Source organism: Oryctolagus cuniculus, chromosome 18 (genome assembly GCF_964237555.1).
Source record: "Oryctolagus cuniculus chromosome 18, mOryCun1.1, whole genome shotgun sequence".
Taxonomy (NCBI): Eukaryota; Metazoa; Chordata; class Mammalia; order Lagomorpha; family Leporidae; genus Oryctolagus; species Oryctolagus cuniculus.
The window spans coordinates 10186638-10206864 of NC_091449.1; the positions used below are offsets into that span (position 1 = coordinate 10186638).

General features: G+C 61.4%; 2 protein-coding genes across 23 annotated transcripts in view; one reads left to right on the forward strand and one right to left on the reverse strand.

Moving 5' to 3' along the window:
- Window positions 1-295: 295 nt before the first annotated feature.
- Window positions 296-8724, forward strand: MEIS3 (Meis homeobox 3). Of its 12 annotated transcripts, none has more exons than XM_070062047.1 (13): window positions 296-826; window positions 2045-2208; window positions 2296-2455; window positions 2546-2596; window positions 3173-3223; window positions 3380-3478; window positions 4958-5069; window positions 5215-5363; window positions 5967-6043; window positions 6161-6219; window positions 6297-6377; window positions 6668-6736; window positions 8314-8724. In XM_070062047.1, exons 1-12 carry the CDS (start codon window positions 815-817, stop codon window positions 6715-6717), a joined length of 1065 nt encoding a protein of 354 aa, XP_069918148.1. In that variant the 5' UTR covers window positions 296-814; the 3' UTR covers window positions 6718-6736; window positions 8314-8724. The 12 variants fall into 12 exon arrangements, with proteins under 12 accessions (XP_069918148.1, XP_069918147.1, XP_069918146.1 ...); XM_070062046.1 differs by having other exon boundaries at window positions 297-826; window positions 3329-3478; XM_070062045.1 differs by having other exon boundaries at window positions 297-826; window positions 2296-2596; window positions 3329-3478; window positions 5197-5363.
- A 1823-nt stretch (window positions 8725-10547) lies between these two features.
- DHX34 (DExH-box helicase 34) overlaps window positions 10548-20227 on the reverse strand; it is a 30939-nt gene continuing 21259 nt past the window's right edge. For 8 of the 11 annotated variants that reach the window (XM_008250813.4, XM_008250812.4, XM_051837356.2 and 5 more), the window contains 3 exons: window positions 19633-19809; window positions 19369-19507; window positions 10548-18794 (listed from right to left, as the gene is read on the reverse strand). In XM_008250813.4, coding sequence (XP_008249035.3) covers window positions 18661-18794; window positions 19369-19507; window positions 19633-19809 — 450 coding nt within the window. In that variant the 3' untranslated portion in view covers window positions 10548-18660. The remainder of the gene's footprint in view (window positions 18795-19368; window positions 19508-19632; window positions 19810-20227) is intronic. The other 3 variants (XR_011383900.1, XR_011383901.1, XR_011383899.1) reach the window with 3 other exon arrangements.

Sequence of the window (20227 nt, forward strand, 5' to 3'; positions counted from 1 at the left end):
ACGGGATGTGCCTTCAGCATGGCCAACGCCACGGACCCCAGGCTAAGGACCTTCTAGAAGGGATGGAGGAACAAAGGCACACACACGCTCACGCACACACGCGTGCACACGCACGGCCGCCTGTACCTACGGAAACACACACACCTGCCCCCACGGAGGGTCGCAGCCAGAGGCTGTGTCCCGAGGAATGGCGGCCAGGGGGCTGGCGCAGACACTCAGTGAGGGCGGCCGATTCCTTCCCTACTGTGGCTCCGTCTCCCAGCGAGGCGGGGACGCGGACGCGGAGGCGGGCGGAGGAGGGGAGGGGATCGGCGCCGGGAAGGGCGGGAGCGGCCCGGTCTCCGTACAAAGCCGGGCGGGGGCGAGCGGCCCGCAGCACCGCCCCGCGCCGGCCGACAGCGGGTTAAGTGGCTGGGCCGGGAACTTCCGGATGTGACCGCAGCGCCGGGGAGAGCGCGAGGGGCGCGCGGCGGGAGCGCCGCACCCCCGGCCCGGCCCCACGCCCGCTGCCGTACCCCACCTCGGCCGGACTCGGGCGGCCTCGGCGCGTCCGGCCCCGGGGCAGGGACTGGGGCCTGGGGAGGGGCCGGGGCGCCCCTGCCCGCCGGTGCCGCGCGGCAATGAGCCCCGGGCCGTGACCCCCGGGGAGGGGCTGGGGTCCCGGCTCCGAGCCCCCGCCCTGCCCGGCACCGGCCGCTGACGGCGCTGGGGGGCGCCCGGCGTCCGCGGCGCGGGCCTCGGGGGCCGCTGCCCCGGCTGCGTCCTCCCCAGCGCCGGGCTCTGGAAGGACCCGGCAGCGGCGGCCGCTCAGCCCATGGCCCGGAGGGTAGGTCCCAGGGCGGCCGGCGCCCGCCCGCGCGCGCTTCCCCGCCCCGCCGCCATCCCGCCCTCGCCGCCGGCCCTTTCTCTGCCGCCCGCTCCCTGCCCCTGGCTCTGCCCCTTCCCTCCCCCAGGCCCCCTCCTCCTAGACCTGGGTCCTCCTTGTCCGTCCTCGCGGGTCTCCTTGGCCCCGGCCCCATCTCTCCCCCTATCCCCGCCCCAGGTCTCCCCTTCTCTCCCAACCTCGGTGCCCCGCGCTGCCCTCGGGCTGGGAGCCTTCATCATCCCCCACCCCACTCCCTGCTCCACTTTACCCCATCTATCCCCCCAGGGCAGGGGCGGGTCTCCCCAGGCTGCCGGAGAGGGGGCTGTGTCTCCCTTTGGGTCCTGGGCTCCAGGCACCAGGAGACAGGCCAGGAGGGCAGAGGCAGGAACGCGGCAGGAGGTGGGGACCGACCCCATTTCGCAGTTGGGTTCAACTCCAGGGCTCAGGAGAAGTTAGGAGAAGAGCCAGTGGGAGAGGGGTTGAGACAGATGCAGGCAGGTCCTGCCAGGAGCTGGGGAGCAGCCTGCGCCCCTCTTTGGAGCCTTGTGCTCTTTGAACCTCAGCATCTTCACCTGAGGCCAACCTGGCTGCCCGGCCGCGGTGCAGGGGCACGGGGCAGGGAGATCTCGCCCCCACCCATGGTTCTCCTGGCGATGTTTGCACAAGTGCGTGTGTGTGTGTGGAGCTGTCCACCCCTGGTGCGAGGCTACTGTGTGCCGGGTGCCTGCCCTCAGCCTGCACGTGGGGCTGTGCAGCCTGAGTGTGCAGGGCTGGGTGAGACAGGGTGTCGTGTACAGCTGTGTGCGTGGCGGGCACACATGGCGAGCAAGCGGCTTGTTTGCACACACTCAGGTGTGCGAGTCTGACAGCTGTGAAATGAAACAGCCCTGCGCGGAAGCGTGTGTACAAACAAGGCGCTGTTTCCCCAGGAGCTGCCTGGGCGGGTGGACCCTGCCTCTCCCTCTCCCTCCCCCCGCACCTGCTCAGGCTCTGGCTGACCCTCCCCTGGCCAGCAGTCACCAGAATGTGAGCTCCCACATTCTCCATGCGGGCAGTTCGCTCTCTGGGACACTTGGAGACCGGGAGGGACAGTTCCCGGACACGGGGGCTGTCGCCTGGGCGCCAGGTGGGGAGGCTGCTGGGGTGGACAGGGGCCGACCTCCGCCCCGCCCTCCCCAGTACGATGAGCTGCCCCACTACCCACGCCTCCCGGACGGCTTCCCTGAGGCAGCACCCTCGGCACCCAGAGCCCCCGGGCCCTACGGCCCGCCCCGGCCCCCCCAGCCCCCTGCCCCAGGCCTGGACAGTGACGGCCTGAAGAGGGACAAGGACGAGATCTACGGGTGAGTAGGGGCCGGGGCTGCAGCCCTGCCTCTCCCGGGCTCCCCCTCCTCTGCTCTCTGAACTTCCCCTTCCCGCCCCACCGCCAGACACCCGCTCTTCCCGCTGCTGGCCCTGGTCTTTGAGAAATGTGAGCTGGCCACGTGCTCACCTCGTGATGGGGCCAGCCCGGGGCTGGGCAGTCCCCCGGGCGGCGACGTCTGCTCCTCCGATTCCTTCAATGAGGACATCGCTGCCTTTGCCAAGCAGGTGGGCGCCCGCGTCCTCGGCGCGCCGGGACAGCTGCGAGGAGGGTGGGGGGAGACGGCTGTGCCCTGCCGGCCTCTCTCTTGCCTCCAGGTCCGCTCCGAGAGGCCCCTCTTCTCCTCCAACCCAGAGCTGGACAACCTGGTGAGACTGGGCCCTGCCCCGTGTCCCACCATCCCCAGGAGTCAGCTGAAGGGACTGAGGGCATCACTGGCCCTGTCCTCAGAGCCTGGTGCTAGTCTGTCCGCTAGCAGCACTGTGGAGCCTGGAGTTGTTCAGATCCCAGCTCTGAGCGCCAGGGCAGGTGGCCTCACCTCCTGCTGCCTGGGGGCCCTGTGGCCAGCAGTCACTTCCTTCTGGGGGGGTGGGCAGCAGGGGCTGCTCTGTCAATCGGGAAGGCGGAGACACCAAGAGTGAGAGATGCCCGGCTTCTCCCTTTGTGCCCCGAGCTCCTATGACCAAATCCTGCAGCAGAGGACTCTGGGAAATGTGGTTGCAGGTGCAGGGGGAAGTGGAGCCGTGGGCAAGCAGGCGCGGGATGGGGGATAGCAGGTCCCAGCTCCCGGGCCCTGCTGCATCCGGCGCGTTTGTGGGGCTGGCTTCTCCTTTGGCTCTGCCTCTAACCTCCCCCTGCTCTGGGTCCCTGTCACTGTCCTCATCACCGCCTCACTCTTGTTCTCTCGTCCCCCCACCTCTGGTCCCTTCCTGTCCCCGCCTCAGATGGTCCAGGCCATCCAGGTGCTGCGGTTCCACCTGCTGGAGCTGGAGAAGGTGAGCACCGCCCCGCCCCGCTCCATCGGGGTCTCTCCCCACGTGCCCTGCGCACCCCGGCCCTGGCCCCTGGGTGGCCCCCCCAGTACCCCGGTGCCCCCCCAGGTCCACGACCTGTGCGACAACTTCTGTCACCGCTACATCACCTGCCTCAAGGGGAAGATGCCCATCGACCTGGTCATTGAGGACCGCGACAGCGGCTGCAAGGACGACCTCGAGGACTACCCGGCCCCCTGCCCCAGCCTCCCAGACCAGGTGGGCATCAGAGCGGGAGGGGCACTAACCCCACCCCACCTGGCCGGGGCGGTGCCCCCACACACGGCTGTCTGTGCAGCAGGTGCACACTCAGGCCCACAGCACAGGCTGTGCTGAAGCAGCCTCCCGGCCACGTGACGGGGCCTGGGCCACCGCCAGCCCAGGGTAGCGCCCACGCATGCCACACAGCCCGCTGGGCACAGTAGGGGCCTGCAGGGGGATACCCATGCAGTTTACCTGGCCCCAGTGCTGGGGGTCGGAGGAGGCCAAGGCCTGGTGCCGGCCGCTGCGGGTGGGGGTGCTCTCTCTGTGCCATCGCATGCTGAGGGGTTCAGGGGAGACGGAGCATGGTGCCAGCCCAGGTCTGTCTTCCTCTTCTTACAAAGCCACTGCTGCCACCACGGGCCCACCCCTGCCACCCTGTCAGTCCTGGTTCCCTCCACGGGCCTTTCCCTGTGAACACGCGAGCTTTGGGGATACACAGCCCAGACCCTGCCCCACAGACACAGCCAGCCAGGGGGTCACGGCGTCGGCACGAACGTGTGTGTGTGTGTGACCGTCACACTGCAGCTGAGCTGCAGGAGACGCACGCACACCACTGCCGCCCATGCAGGCTGGAAGGGCCGAGTAAACCCAGTGGCCCCTGCCCAGCTCACCAGCCTCGCAGTAACTCCCGGGAACCACAGTTCCACACACGCAGGCAGGGACAGGGAGCTTCTCAGGCCAGGCAATCCTGGGGCGTGGAGCTGAAAGCAGTCGCCAGGGGCAGGTGGGTACCGGGGGCTGAGCAGCCGCAGGGAGCAGTGTCCACCCCCGGTCTGAAGCAGGGCCAGCCAGTCGGCAGCCCGGAGAGGAGCAGGGTGCCCAGGCCGGCGACCGTGGCTGAGACCTTTGGCAGGACAGAGCCGCCTGGGGCAATGGGACCAACCTGTGTGGTGACAGAGACCCCGCAGTCACGATGGGCGGCCCAGCCCCCGCACACGGCACCAGGGCGAACCCCACACATGGAGTACCTCACATCAAGAGGACACCCCCCCACACCTTCCTCGGCCATTCTGAGACCCCAGAGTCTGATAACTCAAATCTCTTCCCCCTGTAACTTTAGTGCGAACCCCTCGGCAGCAAAGTCTGAGCTGGACTCAGGAGATGCGATTGACAGGCTAGATTGTGTGCCACTTCGTTAAATAGTCATCAATGTTAATGAGTTTGGTGCTGAGGCTGTGGGTGTGCGCCGATCGGCGGCTGAACTGTGCGAAGTTCGGGTTCTGAAATGTGTCCAGGACGAGGTGCTGAATCCTGGCCACGTTTTGCACTTGAGGGAATGGCACAGAGGTGAAGGGACTAGCCAAGGTCACACGGCCAAGAAAGGGCAGGGACGGCTCCCACGCGGGAGGCCTGGCTCCAGAGCCTGCGTTCTTAGAGCTGCCATGCTGCCCTGGGCCCTGGCCAAGGTGCTAACTGCCGACTCTTGTCTCCTAGTCTACCACGTGGATTAGAGACCAGGAGGACAGTGGGTCTGTGCAGCTGGGGACCCCGGGTCCCTCCAGCGGAGGCCTGGCCTCTCACAGTGGGGACAACTCCAGTGACCAAGGTGAGAGCATGGGATGTGGTCTGAGGATTGAAGTTAGACTGCAGGTAGGACTTGCAGAGGGGCCAGGAAGGCTGAGGGTGAGGGTCTGGGACCCCAGCCCGCCTCTCATTGCTGTCTGCACACACAGCTTGCCTGTCACCTCCAGGGGATGGCCTGGACACCAGCGTGGCCTCTCCCAGTTCCGGGGGCGAGGAGGAGGAGCTGGACCAGGAGCGGCGGCGCAACAAGAAGCGGGGGATCTTCCCCAAGGTGGCCACCAACATCATGAGGGCCTGGCTGTTCCAGCACCTCTCGGTGAGCGCCCCCAGGGGATGCCCAGGCACCGAGGGGCAGAGACTCACCTGTCACTCTAAGGCCTTCGCCTCACCCAGCCCTCCTGAGTGATGAGGGGCGGAGCTGTCATCTCATTTGCAGAGGAGTATCTGAGACACAGAGTGCTTAGGGGACTTGCCCAAGGTCACACAGCCAGGAAGAAGTGTCTCAAAGGCAGGCCATCTGGCCTTACCCACTGGGGCACACTGCTTCGTTGCGAGAGATGAGAAACTAGATGAGGGGCCACCACAGAGACTCGGGAGACACTGAGACAGAAGCAGGGAGAGGAAGAAGGGGTGAGGGGTTAGGAGCGACTCACACCTGGACCCTGTCAGACTCAGGGCCCGGCTGGGCTGTGCCCTACCCCGCCCTGGGGTCCCCTCCCCAGCTTGGCCACCCAGAGACAGCTGCCAGTCAGCCTCTGACTGCTGGAGGGGGCAGGGCGCCCGCCGGCCCCAAGCTTGGCCACACTGGCCACCCTGGCCGTCCCCGCCCCGCCCCAGCCTGGGATCTCCTCCCACGGGCCTGCGGGCCAGGCCTTGGGACCAGGTGGGCAGGCAGGGTGACTCTTGCTGGGGGCCGCAGCACCCGTACCCCTCCGAGGAGCAGAAGAAGCAGCTGGCGCAGGACACGGGGCTCACCATCCTACAGGTCAACAACTGGTGAGTGGCGGCGGCTGGGCGGCGGGCGCTGTCCGCGGTGCTGATGGCGGCCTGAGCCTCGCGCCCCATGCACTCACCTCTGCCGCCCTCCTCCTCTCTCCCTACGGCTGCCCTCAGGTTCATTAACGCCCGGAGGCGCATCGTGCAGCCCATGATCGACCAATCCAACCGCACAGGTATGGGGAGAAGGTGGAGGGAGGGCCATCAGACTCGGAGGGCTTGAAGCCACTCAGCCTGTTCCCTCCCCACCCAGGGCAGGGCGCGGCCTTCAGCCCCGAGGGCCAGCCTCTGGCAGGCTACGCAGAGACTCAGCAGCAAGTGACTGTCCGGCCTGGTAAGGCCCCGCCTCCCGAGCTAGGCCCCTCCTCCAACAGAGGCCCACCTACTGAGACTGTGGGGGGGGATAATGCAGCGCTTCCTTTGGCTGTGGGGGCGTGGGGGGCAGAAGAGGCCCCACCTTCCCCCTCCGCTGCTCACTTCCCCAGGCCCCACCCACCATGTGCCAGGCCTCCACTTTCTCTAAAAGGGTCAGCGTTGTTTTAAAAGATGACCCAGTGTGTCCCAGAAGGAAGGGGCCGGTGGGGCATCTGCGGGAGACCCCCGACCTCCCCTCCTGTCTTACAGGATCCGTGGGGATGAGTCTGAACGTGGAAGGAGAGTGGCGCTACCTCTAGGGCCAGACTCAGGACAAGGGTGTGTGCCGAGGCCCGGGCTCTGCTGCCCTCTCCTCCCAGCTCCAGTCGTGCCCCTCCCTGTCCTGCACCCCTCCCCACACAGTCATCCTGGACTGAGACCATCCATCCATCCATCTGCCCGTCCGTCCCTCTGTCCACTCACCTGTCCGTGTTTACCCATCCATCAGGCATCCTCCCTGCCACGCGCCGTCTGTCCGGCCGCAGGCTCACCACGCTCCACGCTGACCCGGGAGACCCCCTACTTATCCATGTGTTCAGCCACCCACTGCCTACCCACGCACCTACCCCCTGACCCACACTGAGCCCCCGCCCCTGGAGAAGCTGTGATCTCCAGGAAGGGGAATCAGAAATCAGTGGCGCCACTGAAAGCGTGGAACTGCTCCGAGGAGGCCGTCAGGGAAGTGGCCTCCGTGGGGCCCTGAGGGATGAGTCCCCTGGGAAGGAGTGGGAATGAGCTGGCGCCGGTCCTGGGACTTCGCTCTGGCCAGGCACTGCCAAGGTGGGCGAGACATCTCTGTGCGGTCCTCATGACCACCACCAGGGGGAGACACGGCCACATTCCTGTCACAGATGAGAACCCAGGCCGAGTTCACTTCCAGTTCACTCAGCTCAGAAAAGCAGGGAGCAGTGTGTGCAAAGGCCCAGGGTGAGAGGCAGCCAGAGTTTTGGACACACAGCTCAGATCTTGCCCCTCCCTGGAGGGAAACCCTTCTGGGGCTCCCCAGTGCCCTCTGGACACAGCGCACTCTGTAGTGTCCATACGTCCGTCCAGTGCACATGCCCTAAGCCCTGTGCCCAGCCCTGTGCTGCATGGTGCTGGGGACAGAGTCACCACCATGACAGCCAGCCCGCCCTCCTAAGGCTCACAGTCCAGGGGGGGAGACTGACCCATCCCCAGGCAGGGACCACCCAGAACAGGCGGGGTGGGGCCTAGAGGAGCCCTGAGGGGCTGCAGGAGCCAGGCTGGGAAGAGGGCTCCAGAGAGCGCTTCCTGGAGGAGGGGGCCTTCAGACTACAGCCTGGGAGGAATGTCTAGCAGTGGGGCCAGCAGAGCACGGAGACCCTCAGAGCCACGACACTGCCCCCTCACAGGGGCAGCGTGGGCGATGGGTTCAGGCTGGCAGAAAGGCCTGGCAAGGCTGAGGCACGGAGGGGACACTGGGGGTCTGAGCCAGGGAAGGAGATGCACGGGTGCGTCCAGGCCTGGGAGGCCCATGGGCAGCTCGGCTCTGCGTGGGCAGGCATGGGCCATGGCTCTGTCAGCGTCACGTGACCTCTGGGGGCCCACTCTCCTGGCACCCCCGCCTCTCTCCCCCATCCCCCGCCATCTCCCCACGTCCCACCTCTGGCTGTGATGTCTTCCCGTCTGCCCTGCCTGTGGCACTCCCTTCTCTGCCCCGTCTCTGCCCTGCTCTCCAGCTCCCAGTCTCCACACTCCTCCCACTGGTCCCTTCCCTCGGTCTCCCCCTCTGAGACTGCTGTGCTGCACAGGGGGGCTGAGGGGGGCTGACGTGGGCCAGCCCTGGGCGGAGACCACGGCCTCACACCTGGTTGGCCCCGCCTCCCCTCCCACAGGCCCAGCCCTGGGCGGAGACCACGCCTCACACCTGGTTGGCCCCTGCCAGGCTCTCCAGCTTCAGGATCCCCTCCTTAAGGCCCCTCCACTCATCGCCTACCTCCCTGGGGCCCTGCCGGGACACGGGGACCTGCACACCCACCCAAGGCTCTCTCAAGGACCAAGCAAGACCTCCAGGCCCTGGGCCCTGAGCTGAGCACTTGGGCCTGGGTCTACAGAGGACAGTGGCTAGGGCCCCGCCTGTGGGGCAGAGAAAGGAGGGGGAAAGCTGGGGCCGAGGAGGAGGGATGGCCCCCATCCTCATCTTGGGGAGCCCCTGCCTGCTCCTGCCCTGCACCCTGCTGCCTCCCCCACCACCCTTCTCTGGTGTCTTCTACTTTTTTTAAAATGATAAAAGTCTTAGAAACACACGCCACCACTGGCAGTTTCTGTGTCTTCCAGGATTTCAGGTTCTCTTAGGTCTCAGTAATAATACTTGTTCTACTCCCTCTTCCAGCTACGGCTGTAAAACAGGCCCAAAACTGTGGCTCTGAACGGGGCCGGGGAGGGGGGGGCTCTGGGCTCTGGTCGAGGCCAGCCACAGGGCAACAGGAGGGTAGGACCACGTGGCTGTCATCACCCAGCAGGCTGTGCTTGCTCAGAGAGAGGCCTGGTCAGGCCGCCACGGGAGCAAGGCCCGTCTGGGTTCTAGGGGAGAACTGGACTCCCCCTCTGGGACGCACATGGGTGAGCGATGTGGGTGAGCTGGGCATGGACAGCTGGGCCCCTCCCTGCAGCCACACCAGCTCCTCCCACATGTGCCCCTTTTGCGTGCAGCAGGAAACCAGTTTCCCTGCAAAATAACCACCAGAGCCAGCGCTGGCCAAAAAACTAACATGGCTGCCGACTTCATCTCCCCAGTGGCCTTTCACTAGCTACAGGATTACCATGATAAAGGGACCTGGCTGACACTCCCACTCCCATCATGCACCAGACCCCATGACACTTCAGAGTTTCACAAAAGCATAGAAAAATGGGTGGCACTCAAGTCCTTTGTGACTACGGTGAGTATTTCCTCCAAATTCCCTAGGCCAGCAGTGGAGTGGGCCAGGGACAGAGCAGGGAAGACTTCCTACAATCCCCTCTTAAAGGTGGGCAGGGGCAAGGCAAGGCCAGACTAAGGCTGAGGGCTACTTCTAGAGATGCCACTCCTGCCTGGCACCGGGCAGGGTCTCGCAGCTGGCAGAGGGACCCTGGTGACTGGAGTGGGGGCAGCTCCCTGCTCCCCTCTCCTGCCTGTTCCAGGGACTGGACATGCCTGTCACTTAATCCTAATTAAACCAACTGGCCGTGCCAGGTAGGAGGTTAATTGTAACTAAAAATACCTCCCCACTTCCTGGATGAGGGACCCAAAGTGCTGGGCCCCAGTCCTGGGGCTGCCTGGTGTGTGTGGGGGCATTGCTGACAGTGGGGTGGGGACGGGGGCCTGCCTGGGTGGAAGATGGGGGGCGGGGCTGGGGGCATGTCTGGCATAGCTGTGGGCTATGACTGGAGGGACGAGGGTGGGTGTCACTGGAGCCACCCACTGGGAAATGGCTGTGTCCACCGCTTTGTCACACACAGGAGCCCTGGTGAAGGTGTGTGTCTCTGAGAGTCTGTGTCCGTGACGATGGTAGTAGGGGCTGTGTTTGGTGCTGGGAGAGGGATGTCTGGGTTCTGAGGGCCACCCTGCATTTGCCTGTGACGTGTCTGGGCGGGGTTGGTGTCTGTGCTTGAGCTGGGTGGTGGTCACAAGTCATCGGGCCACCCATGGGTCCAGAGCTGTAATCAAGTGCATCTTGACCACAGGACACCATCTTGCACGCACCTCCCTGATGAGGCTCCTCTGTGAGCCAAGCCTTACGGTGGGAACTGAGGTGGAAACCTAAACCCAGTGGGGACAGGCAGGAGACAAAGGCAGTCTGGGCATGGCCATGGGCCTAGCCGTGACCCTGGACAGCAATGTCAGGGCAGCCACCAGAAGGGTCCATTGGGGCCAACGTTGTGGCACCGCAGGTTGGGCCACCTGTGACACCTGACACCGGTGTCCAATAGGGGCACTGGTTCAAGTCCTGGCTTCACTTCCCATCCAACTCCCTGCTAATAGCCTGGGAAAGCAGTGGAAGGTGGCCCAAGTGTTTGGGGCCCTGCACCCACATGGGAGACCCTGATGGAGTTCCTGCAGTCATTTGGGGAGTGAACTATTGGATGGAAGTTATGAATGTTACTTGGTCACAGTTTTATTGCAATATAATTAATATACTATAGAATCCACACAGCTTTTATCTATCACCAAGTTATGCATCCATCACACAACCAACTTTAGAGCATTTTCAACGCTTTCGAAAGAAACCCTAATCCCCACAGCAGTGGCCCCCAGCCCCAGCCCTCAGCCACCGCGGATCTACCTGCTGTCCCCTCAGGCTGACTGACTCTGAAGGTTCCTCCCACTCGGCGCCAGGTCCTCAAGGTTCATCCACGGCATGGCAGGAGCCAGTGCGCCACTCCTCAGCTGCCACATGATACTCCGTGGCCCTGGAAGAATTCTGAGCTGAGAAGGGACAGCATCAAGTTTGCGCCTCACCCCTGGGGCAGACCAGAGGTGTGGCAGGTTCATCGTGTCCCCCACTTACGCTGAGGTCCCATTCCTGGCACCTGTGAGCGGGAACCTATTTGGAAATGGGGTCTTCTGTGGTGCCCAGGTGAACAGGCCTGCAGGGGTGGGCACACTCACTGGGAGGACACCATGTGGACAGAGGCTGCAATGAAACGGCCATCAGCCTAGGGCGCCGGACGTTGCCAGAACCTGCCGGGAGTGGTGAGCAGGCAGGCAAGGGCTCCCCAGCAAGCTGCAGAGGGGCGCTTGAATTTGGACTTCAGACCTTTGGAACTCCAAGACAAGCTTCTATTGTGTGAAGTCCTCCAGTTTGCGGGATTTGTGACAGTGACAGGGAGTGTGAGGGGACATGGGGGCAGGGCGGCAGGAGGGGAGGAGAGGGACTGAAGAACTGCCCAGCAAGCAGCGCGGGACAGGGAACTGCCCAGAGGCGAGGAGGAGCTGGCCTGAGGGCTCAGGGCGGCAGGCGCAGTCAACACGAAGTCACCACACTCGACCCTGGCAGGGGAAAGCGAGGGCGGGACAGGAGGAGGCGGTTACCGGCTGTTTTACTGAAGGGTTGGTCAGGCTGAGCAGCAGGGGACAACTAAACGGTGGCCACACAGCAGGGGCCTGCCTGGGGAGGGTGGGCAGTGTGGGAGGTGAGGGTGTGGCTTCTGTGTGCCAGGTTGAAGGTCAAGGGCACACGGAATTTTCACTGCCATGGCAGGGTGGTGGGCAGCAGAGAGAGGAGAGGACGGGGCTGAGGGCTTGGTGGGTGCAGCAGTGGGAGGTGGCTTGGGACTTCCCACGTGACACAGTCCCACGTCCCTCGGATGCCACGGGAGCTGGCTGACAAGCCAAGCAGGGCGCTGCCTGACTGCTGTGGCCGTTGACACGGGCTGAGAACCTGGTGCAGGGCAAACCCCTCTAACCTGAAGACCTGAACGCTGAGTGCTCCCAATGCAAACTGTTCTGAGCATGGACATGAGTTCCCCCAAACTTTGTTTCAAACACAAATTGGTTAAATATTGTACAGGGGCCGGCGCTGTGGCATAGCGGGTAAAGCCACCGCCTGCAGTGCCAGCATCCCACATGGGCGCGGGCTTGAGGCCCGGCTGCTCCACTTCCGATCCAGCTCTCTGCTGTGGCCCGGGAGGGCAGTGGAAGATGGCCCAGGTCCTTGGGCCCTGCACCCACATGGGAGACCTGGAAGAAGCTCCTGGCTTCGGATCAGCACAGCTCAGGCCATTGTGGCCATCTGGGGAGTGAACCAGCGGATAGAAGACCTCTCCCTCTCTCTGCCTCTCCTTCTCTCTCTGTGTAACTCTTTCAAATAAATAAATAAATCTTTAAAAAAATATATTGTACAAAGTCACCTTCAGCCTATGTGTATGGAACATAAACAAACACATTTCATGTTTAGTCCTAGGTCTCATCCCTAAGAAAGCTCATTGTGTATATGCAAATACTAAAAAAAAAATCTGAAACTTGTGGAGCCCCAGGCATTTGGGACAAGGGATTCCCCACCCGTCTGTGAAAGGCACCGCTCTGTGCGTGCAGGTCGGCGCCTCCCACTCCCCCGAGAGCTTGGTGAGGCAGGAGCACTTCCCCTCACATCCCAGAGGACACGAGCATGGGAGACGGGAGACACTGTCCTCCTCCTGCTCCCAGCCCGAGGCTTGCTGTGGTTCTGCAGAGCAGCCCCACGAATCGGCACACCGTGGCTGGTGCGCATGACGCAAAAGCCAAAACCAGTGAACTGCTGAGGAAAACGAGATCCCTTAACAAGAGAAAAGGAGAGACGCACGACACCCATGGGCTGGGACGTCTCAACTCTCCCCACGTACCTACAGAGTCAAGACAGGTTCAGTGCAAACCCAGCAGGCTTGAGACTGGCGAGCTGATTCAGAAGTGCATGGAGCAATGTGGAAGGCTTGGAATGACCCAAAGAACACCACAGTTGGCACTCGCACTGCCTGCCTTCCAGACCCGCTGTGATGCCACGGGGACGCGCTCAGCACACACTCCCCGACAGGACAGGGCTTGGAGAGGCCCACGTGGGAGGAGTCCGCCATCTTCAGGAAAGGTGCCAGGTTAATGAAAAGGGAAATAAATGAATTCAATGGCTTAAAGAACCAATCGACACTCATATACAGAAGGGGCTCACATGCACAAAACTAACAGAAAGTGAAGCATTAAAACAAGGGTAAAATCTAAAACTACAGAACTACGAGGAGAAAAACACCACAACCTTGAGGGTAGGCAAAGGAACACCAATGCTTAAGTAGCAGAGAAGGAACTGAATTTCATCCAAACTGAATGTGCGTGCCTGGGGCTGGCGCTGCGGCACAGCAGGCTGAGCTGTCGCCTGTGGCGCCCACATCCCAGAGAGGTGCCCCTGCAAGTCCCGGCTGCTCCCCTTCTGATCCAGCCCCAGGCTGATGTACCTAGGAAGGCAGTGGAAGGCGGCCCAAGTACCCGAGCCCCTGCACCCAGGTGGGAGCCCCAGGCTCCGGGTTTTTTTTTTTTTTTTTTTTTTTGACAGGCAGAGTGGACAGTGAGAGAGAGAGAGAGAAAGGTCTTCCTTTGCCGTTGGTTCACCCTCCAATGGCCGCCGCGGCTGGCGCGCTGCGGCCGGCGCACCGCGTTGATCCAATGGGAGGAGCCAGGAGCCAGGTGCTTTTCCTGGTCTCCCATGGGGTGCAGGGCCCAAGCACCTGGGCCATCCTCCACTGCACTCCCGGGCCACAGCAGAGGGCTGGCCTAGAAGAGGGGCAACCGGGACAGAATCTGGTGCCCCGACCGGGACTAGAACCTGGTGTGCCGGCGCCACTAGGCGGAGGATTAGCCTAGTGAGCCGCGGCGCCAGCCAGGCTCCTGGTTTTGTCCTGGCTCAGCTATGGCCACTGTGGCCATTTGGGGAGTGAACCTGCGGAAGAAAGATCTGTTTCTCTCTTCCTGCCTCTCTTCTCTGTAATTCTACCTTTCAAATAAAAAACCTTTTATAAAAAAATGCATGCTCTCCAAAACACTGTTGAGAAAATGGAAAGACAAATGTATGAGGATGTTCAAAAAGTACATGGAAAATGAGTATTATGGACAAACCATGCATGGATTTCACTGGGTTTTTTGCACCAAAATCAACTTGTACTAACTTGCTAGGCCTCAACAGCGTCCAGTTTGAGGCACTGAGAGGGCAAAGGCATCAGTCTGACAAGTGTCCCTTTTGGAGCAACACGAATCCTGGTAGAACTGCAGGATAAACACCAACGCGAGTGAAGCCTGGGTGGAAGAATGGTGACGTCACTGATGCCTTAAGTAAGGAGGGTGGGGACAGCGCCCCAGAGAGGTCGGCTTACAGACGGGTGACGTGTTAAAGAGGGAGGAAAGTGGCTGGCACTGAGGCACACTGGGGAAAGCCACTACCTCTGACACCAGCGTCCCATATGGGCACTGGTTCATGTCCTGGCCGCTCCTCTTCTAATCCAGCTCCCTGCTGGTGCGCCTGGGAAAGCAGTGTCAGATGTCCAAGTCCTTGGGCCCCTGCACCCATGTGGGAGACCTGGAGGAACCTTCTGGTATCAGCCTGGCTCAGCCCTAGCCATTGTGGCCACTTGAGGCAGTCAACCAGTGGATGGAGGATCTCTGAGTGCCTTTCCCTCTAACGCTCTCAGATAAATAAATAAAACTTTTTCTTAAAAAGGGGCGATGACGCCAGGTGTGAAGCGTGCAGTGGCAGACCACTCACGTGAACTCACTGTGCCCTCCCTGGACTGACGGCCCACACGGCAGCACCGGAGTTGCTCTGGCTTACACACTTTCTGCCCCACGCTCAGGACGCCGGCACCCAGCTCGGCTGCAGACGGGAGCCGAGACTCCCATGGAAACTAAACAAGTGCGGTCGAAGCATCTAAGCAGGACGTGACACCCAGGTTTACTAGCACGATCCTGAGAAGAGGCGCGGTCAGAGCAGCGGCTCCCGAGAGCAGACGGTCGAGCGCAGAGTCATGGCATCAGTTTCCCAGGACGTCCAGGCATCTTGCTTGCCAGCTCCCTGAAAGGCCGGAGGACAATCCCATCTGTGTATAAGGAGAGTGCTGAACAAAGTTGGCCAAAGGCTTTTTTTTTTTTTTTTTTAAGTGATTTATAGTTTATTTGAAAGGCAGAGTTAGAGATCCCAAATGCCCACAACAGCCAGAGCTGGGCCCGGCCGAAGTCACCCGGGTCTCCCACATGGCTGCAGGGGCCCAAGCACTTGGGCCATCCTCCGTTGCCTTCCCAGGCGCACTGGCAGGGAGCTGGATTGCAGTGGGGCAGCCCTGTGTGCGCATATGGGTGCTGGTATCAGGCAGTGGCCTAACCACAACCAAGGTTTTGAAGAGAAAATGCCTAGGGAGGCTCCACCGAAGTCCCCTAACACAACCAAGCTCCCGCTCACCAATCCCGGGCCAGTCTGGGCAAGTTTTAAGGGACTCTGGGCATCTACCTCACAGTTCTGACTTGGCTTCTTGTTTCCTACGATTAAGGGCACTCACTTGTCTTCAGCTAATGCAGAAAAGACGGCACTGACTGGGTCACACTCGCATGACCCGAGGTCCTGAGGGGTGGACTCAGCAGCTGTCGCGGCCACGGAAGCGTCTCCAGTGCTGCAGCCTAAAACTGGAGCAGTAACTCAGACTGAGGGGACAGCTGTGTGGCACACGGGGTGCCCACGTTCCACACTGGAGTGCCAGCTTAAGTCCTGGCCACGCTGCTTCTGCTCCAGCTCCTTGCTAACGCATACCTCAGTCCCTGCCACCCAAGAGGGAGACCCTGGATGGAGTTTCTGGGTCCTGCCTTGAGCCTGTCCCAGCCCCAGCTGTTGTGGTCATTTGGGGAGTGAACCAGCAGATGGAGAACCTGTCACACTTTCAAATGACTTTTTTTTTAAAGACTTTTAAAGTTTAGATTTTCCTCTTTTAATCCCATACTTCGATGAATTTTCTGAAGCCTTTTCATGGATGTGGAAAAAATATTTATTAACATATTACCTGATAAAGGACTTGTGTCCAGAATATAGTTTTAAAAATCTTTGAAACAGTAAGACACACAATCTCTCTGGCAGAGAGACAGTTCACTCCTGGTTCACTCCTCAAATGCCTGCAAAAGTTGGGCTGAGCCAGACCAGGCCAGGCCAGGCCAGGCCAAAGCCCAGAACCAGGAGCTCTACCCGGGTCCCCACGTGGGTGCAGGGACCTAAACACCTGAGCCCTCACCTGCCGCCCCCAGGGCGCACACTAGCAGGAGGCTGGACTGGAGGCTGGGACAGAACTTGACCCCAGTCACTCTGAAATACGGGATGCACGCATTCCAAGTGGTGCCTCTTTGTCTCTCAAATGAAAACAAAAAATATTGTAAAAAAGTATACACTAAGCGGGGCCGGTATTGTGGCGCACTAGGTTAATCCTCCGCCTGCAGTGCCGGCATCCCATATGGGCGCTGGTTCTGTGCCAGCTGCTCCTCTTCCAGGACAGCTCTCTGCTGTGGCCCGGGAAGGCAGTGCAGGATGGCCCAAGTGCTTGGGCCCTGCACCCGCGTGGGAAACTGGGAGGAGGCACCTGGCTCCTGGCTTTGGATCGGCGCAGCGCCGGCCATAGTGGCCATTTGGGGGGTGAACCAACAGAAGGAAGACCTTTCTCTCTGTCTTTCTCTCTCACTGTCTGTAACTCTACCTGTCAAATAAATAAATATTTTTAAAAAGATGTACAATAACCACCAGTACAATGCTTGAGATAAGAACACAACACTGATAATCCCTAGTCAGCAGGTGGAGGGGTGATCGTGCTCTCTGGTGCTGGTGGAGTGCAAACTGGTAGAAGGACCTTGAAGAACAATTTCAGACTCAGCCAAACCCATCCAGGAATTCTACCCCCCGGATATGGACTCAACAAGACGCAATTCACCAAAACCAAGGGCCAGTGTGTTCGCTGCCGCATTGTTGGAAGCTGGACATAAACTGAGTGTCCATTAGCAGGACAAGCAGTGAAGGCATCTGCTATGATGAATAAAGCAGAGCCAGATGCGACGTCATCTCGAGCAGAAACCAGAGAGAGCACACTGCGAAGTTTGGAACTGTGAGTTAGTGGGCGTGCTGGCCACTCGGGGGACATGGGGACACCAGCTGCTTTAGTCCTCAGCCTGGAAGCTGGTAGCACAGGTACCCTTCATCTGGGAAAGCCACCACACTGCTCACTTATGAGCTGTTTTGTTTTTAAAAATTTAGGGGCAGGTACTGTGTGCTGGGTAAAGCCCTCACCTGCAATACTGGCACCCTATAGACACCGGTTCAAGTCCCAGCTGCTCCACTTCCAACCCAGCTCTCTGTTAATGCACCTGGGAAAGCAGCGGAGGATGGCTCAAGTCCTTGGGCCCCTGTGCCCATGTGGGAGACCCAGAAGAAACTCCTAGATTAAGCCTGGCTGTTAAAACCATCTGAGGAGTGAACCAGAGGATAGAAGCTCTCTCTCTCTGTTTCTCCCTCTTTCAAGTAAATTAAATATATTGTTCCACTTCGATGTTTGCAAGATTGCTGAATGAAGGCGTGAGACCCCGCCAGGCTGCCGACTACCGAGACTGTCAACGTCCCCGGGATGAGCGCGCCCCTGCTCCACAGCTGCCCAGCAGCCACTGTCACCAGTTGCTGTAAACAGGCCCAGCACTGACCGAGAAAACGACGCCTACATGTGGTTTGTGTCATGCGGGGTCACGGGAACGCCAGGGCCACGGCCCCGCCTGCAGCAGACAGAGCACACGTTGTTCTGGTCGCCGAGGGAGGTCCTGCAGGACGCCACCCAGTCCCCGAGAACAGGCCCACCCAGCCCCATCATTAACCTCGAGCCACAGCACACACCAGAGGGGGCGTGACCCTTGGCTCCTCCCATGTGACCGCTGCACTGACAGCCACCTCTGGGCAGTAAGAGTCTCTCCACTTCTCAGAAGCTCCCTTTAGACTCACTCCCCAGATGGGAGTCTTGGGTGGGACACCTCATACACGCTCCAGACAGACAAGCGCCCTGGTTGGTGGACAGACGGGAGAGGAAGCGACGACTGCGATGACTGAGGAATGGGGCGGCAGGGACTCTGAGGTTGGCCCTGGCGGGGTCAGGCCCGAGACCCCTGTCAGGCGGCAGGTGTGGGTGCCCAGGAGGCAGCAGGGCACAGGCACCAGTCAGGGAGCAGTCAGGGCGTGGCGAGATCGGGGATCATCAGATGCAGGGGGAGGTGAGCTGAGGCAGGTGGGCAGAGCCAACCAGGTGAGGACGCGGAAAGAGGGCATGGAGGCCACTGCGAGCGAGGCCTGGTGGGCCAGCAGCAGGAGCTCCCTGGTGGCTGCCACGTGAGTCAGCTGCTAGGGCCCGGCCCCACAGGAGCATTCCCCCCCCGCCACACCCACCCAACACGAGGGCAGATTCGGGCCTCCCGAGCTCCAGGGGAAGCGGAGAGCAGACACTCTGGAGAGCCTAGCCCTGCTGGGCCCTGACCACCCAGCCCTCCTGCAGCCCTGTGCGCACGGTGCAGGGCGGCAAGGACAGCCAGCCTCGAAGCTTCCTAAGCAGGTAGCAGCCGGCCCACAACCAGGCCTGCAGGCAAGGCTTTATTCACACGGTCACCCCCGCCCTCCAGACCGGGACCCCCAGGCTGGGCTGGAGCTAACTGGTCCCGCAGGCCAGGCGCCCACCCCGCCGCCTGCTCACACATGCTGCTTCCGGTGCCGCAGCACCTCGGTGGGCGTGAACAGGAAGTCCTTCTGGCAGGCCTCGCAGTGGTAGGGCCTCTGCAGGGCAGACGCCTTCTGGACAGGCTCGGGGGCCACTTCCTCACCCCCTAAAGGAAGGGAAAGGGTGAGGCTGTGAGAGGGGCGCCCCACTGTGCACTCCCACCCACCACATCCAGGTTCCCACGGGGCTCAGGCTCTCTTCCCGCCTCCTTCCGGGAGCCGTCCTTGGTTAACACACGCACTGGCCAGTGAGTGAGACAGACAGACAGAGACACAGAGCCTGGAAGAGTGAGCTTGGGTGGGGCCGAGTGCCACGCTGCAGTCCCCCCCGCCCCCTAACCCCCACAGCACGCGACGCCCTGCAGTATGCTTTGGGTGACAATGGCACGGGTGGTCAGGGCAGTCAGCTACGAGACAGAGCAAAGAACAAGAGACAGCCACAGATGGACAGAGAAACAGAAACAGACAGGGACAGCAACCCAGAGACCAGAGGCAGGCAGGTGGGCAGACAGAAGCAGGTGGTGCTCCAGGGCCCATCTTTGGAACTGGGTCTGTGTGTGGCTCTGGCTAGGGGGTAAGGTCATCAGCCCCTAGCGTCCAGCAAGAGCCCAGCCACACAGGAAACAACGTGGGATGGCCGGGCAGCTGGACAGACACACACGGCTGGGGCCCCAGGCTTGCCTGCGGTGCCCTCCTGCGGGGCCTGGGGGCAGGAGCTCTCGTGGGCGATGCGCTCCAGGGGCGTGAGGGGCAGGTGCAGGTCGCAGTGGGGGCAGGTCCAGAAGCTGCGCAGGCAGTCGCTGTACAGGTCCACGTCACTCTGCAGCAGGCAGACTGTCAGGGCTTGGCCCCCCAACCCCAGACCAAGTCCCAGTGGGGGTAGGGCTTCCTAAAGCCCCTTCGCTAGGGCAGGAGGGTGAGGGGCCAGGGCGGGGTCAGGCTCACCGTGAGGCAGTTGTACGTGAGGAAGTCAGTGACGGCATAGCCCCCCTTGATGGGGTGGGGGGACAAGGTAGAGCTGCCAAAGAGGCCAGGGAGACTGGGGGCAGCTGTGACAGTCTGTGGCCCCACGTAGAGGTTCTGGGTTTCCAGCCCTGTCAGCCGCCGGAGGCTGTAGGGAACCTAAGGAAGCAGACAGCAGATAGAGACAGACTTGGGGGATGACTGTTGAGCTCCTGGATCCAGCTGTGCCTGAAACCTGCATTTGGACTTTCCCCCAGCCTCCATTCTTCCAGGAAGTCACCCTGGATTTCACCTTTCTCCCCCACCCCACCTACATGAACCATTAGGGGCAATTTTGCACTCTCCACTTAAAGAGTTGGGGGACTGGTTTAAAGTCTGTTCTGGCCAGCTCTTCCTCTCTGTCTTCCATGAACAGATGCCTACGGCTTCCCTCTCTCATCCTGAGCTCTCTTACCTGCTCACATCTTGCATGCAGAAGGTGCTTACTAAACATCTGAGGACACAGGTGGTGCAGGACAGGAGGCGGTGGGGTGGCCTCCACACCTCACAGCTGACTGACCATGGGCACGTTTTTAAC

What these genes read in the sequence shown, in the direction of transcription:
- MEIS3 (XM_070062039.1), top strand. Translation starts at nt 1,742, where the DNA reads ATGAAACAGCCCTGCGCGGAAGCGTGTGTACAAACAAGGCGCTGTTTC. An exon ending in GGCTGTTCCAGCACCTCTCG is followed by an intron (nt 5,364 to 5,966) that starts GTGAGCGCCCCC and finishes TGGGGGCCGCAG; the next exon opens with CACCCGTACCCCTCCGAGGA. An exon ending in CGACCAATCCAACCGCACAG is followed by an intron (nt 6,220 to 6,296) that starts GTATGGGGAGAA and finishes CTCCCCACCCAG; the next exon opens with GGCAGGGCGCGGCCTTCAGC.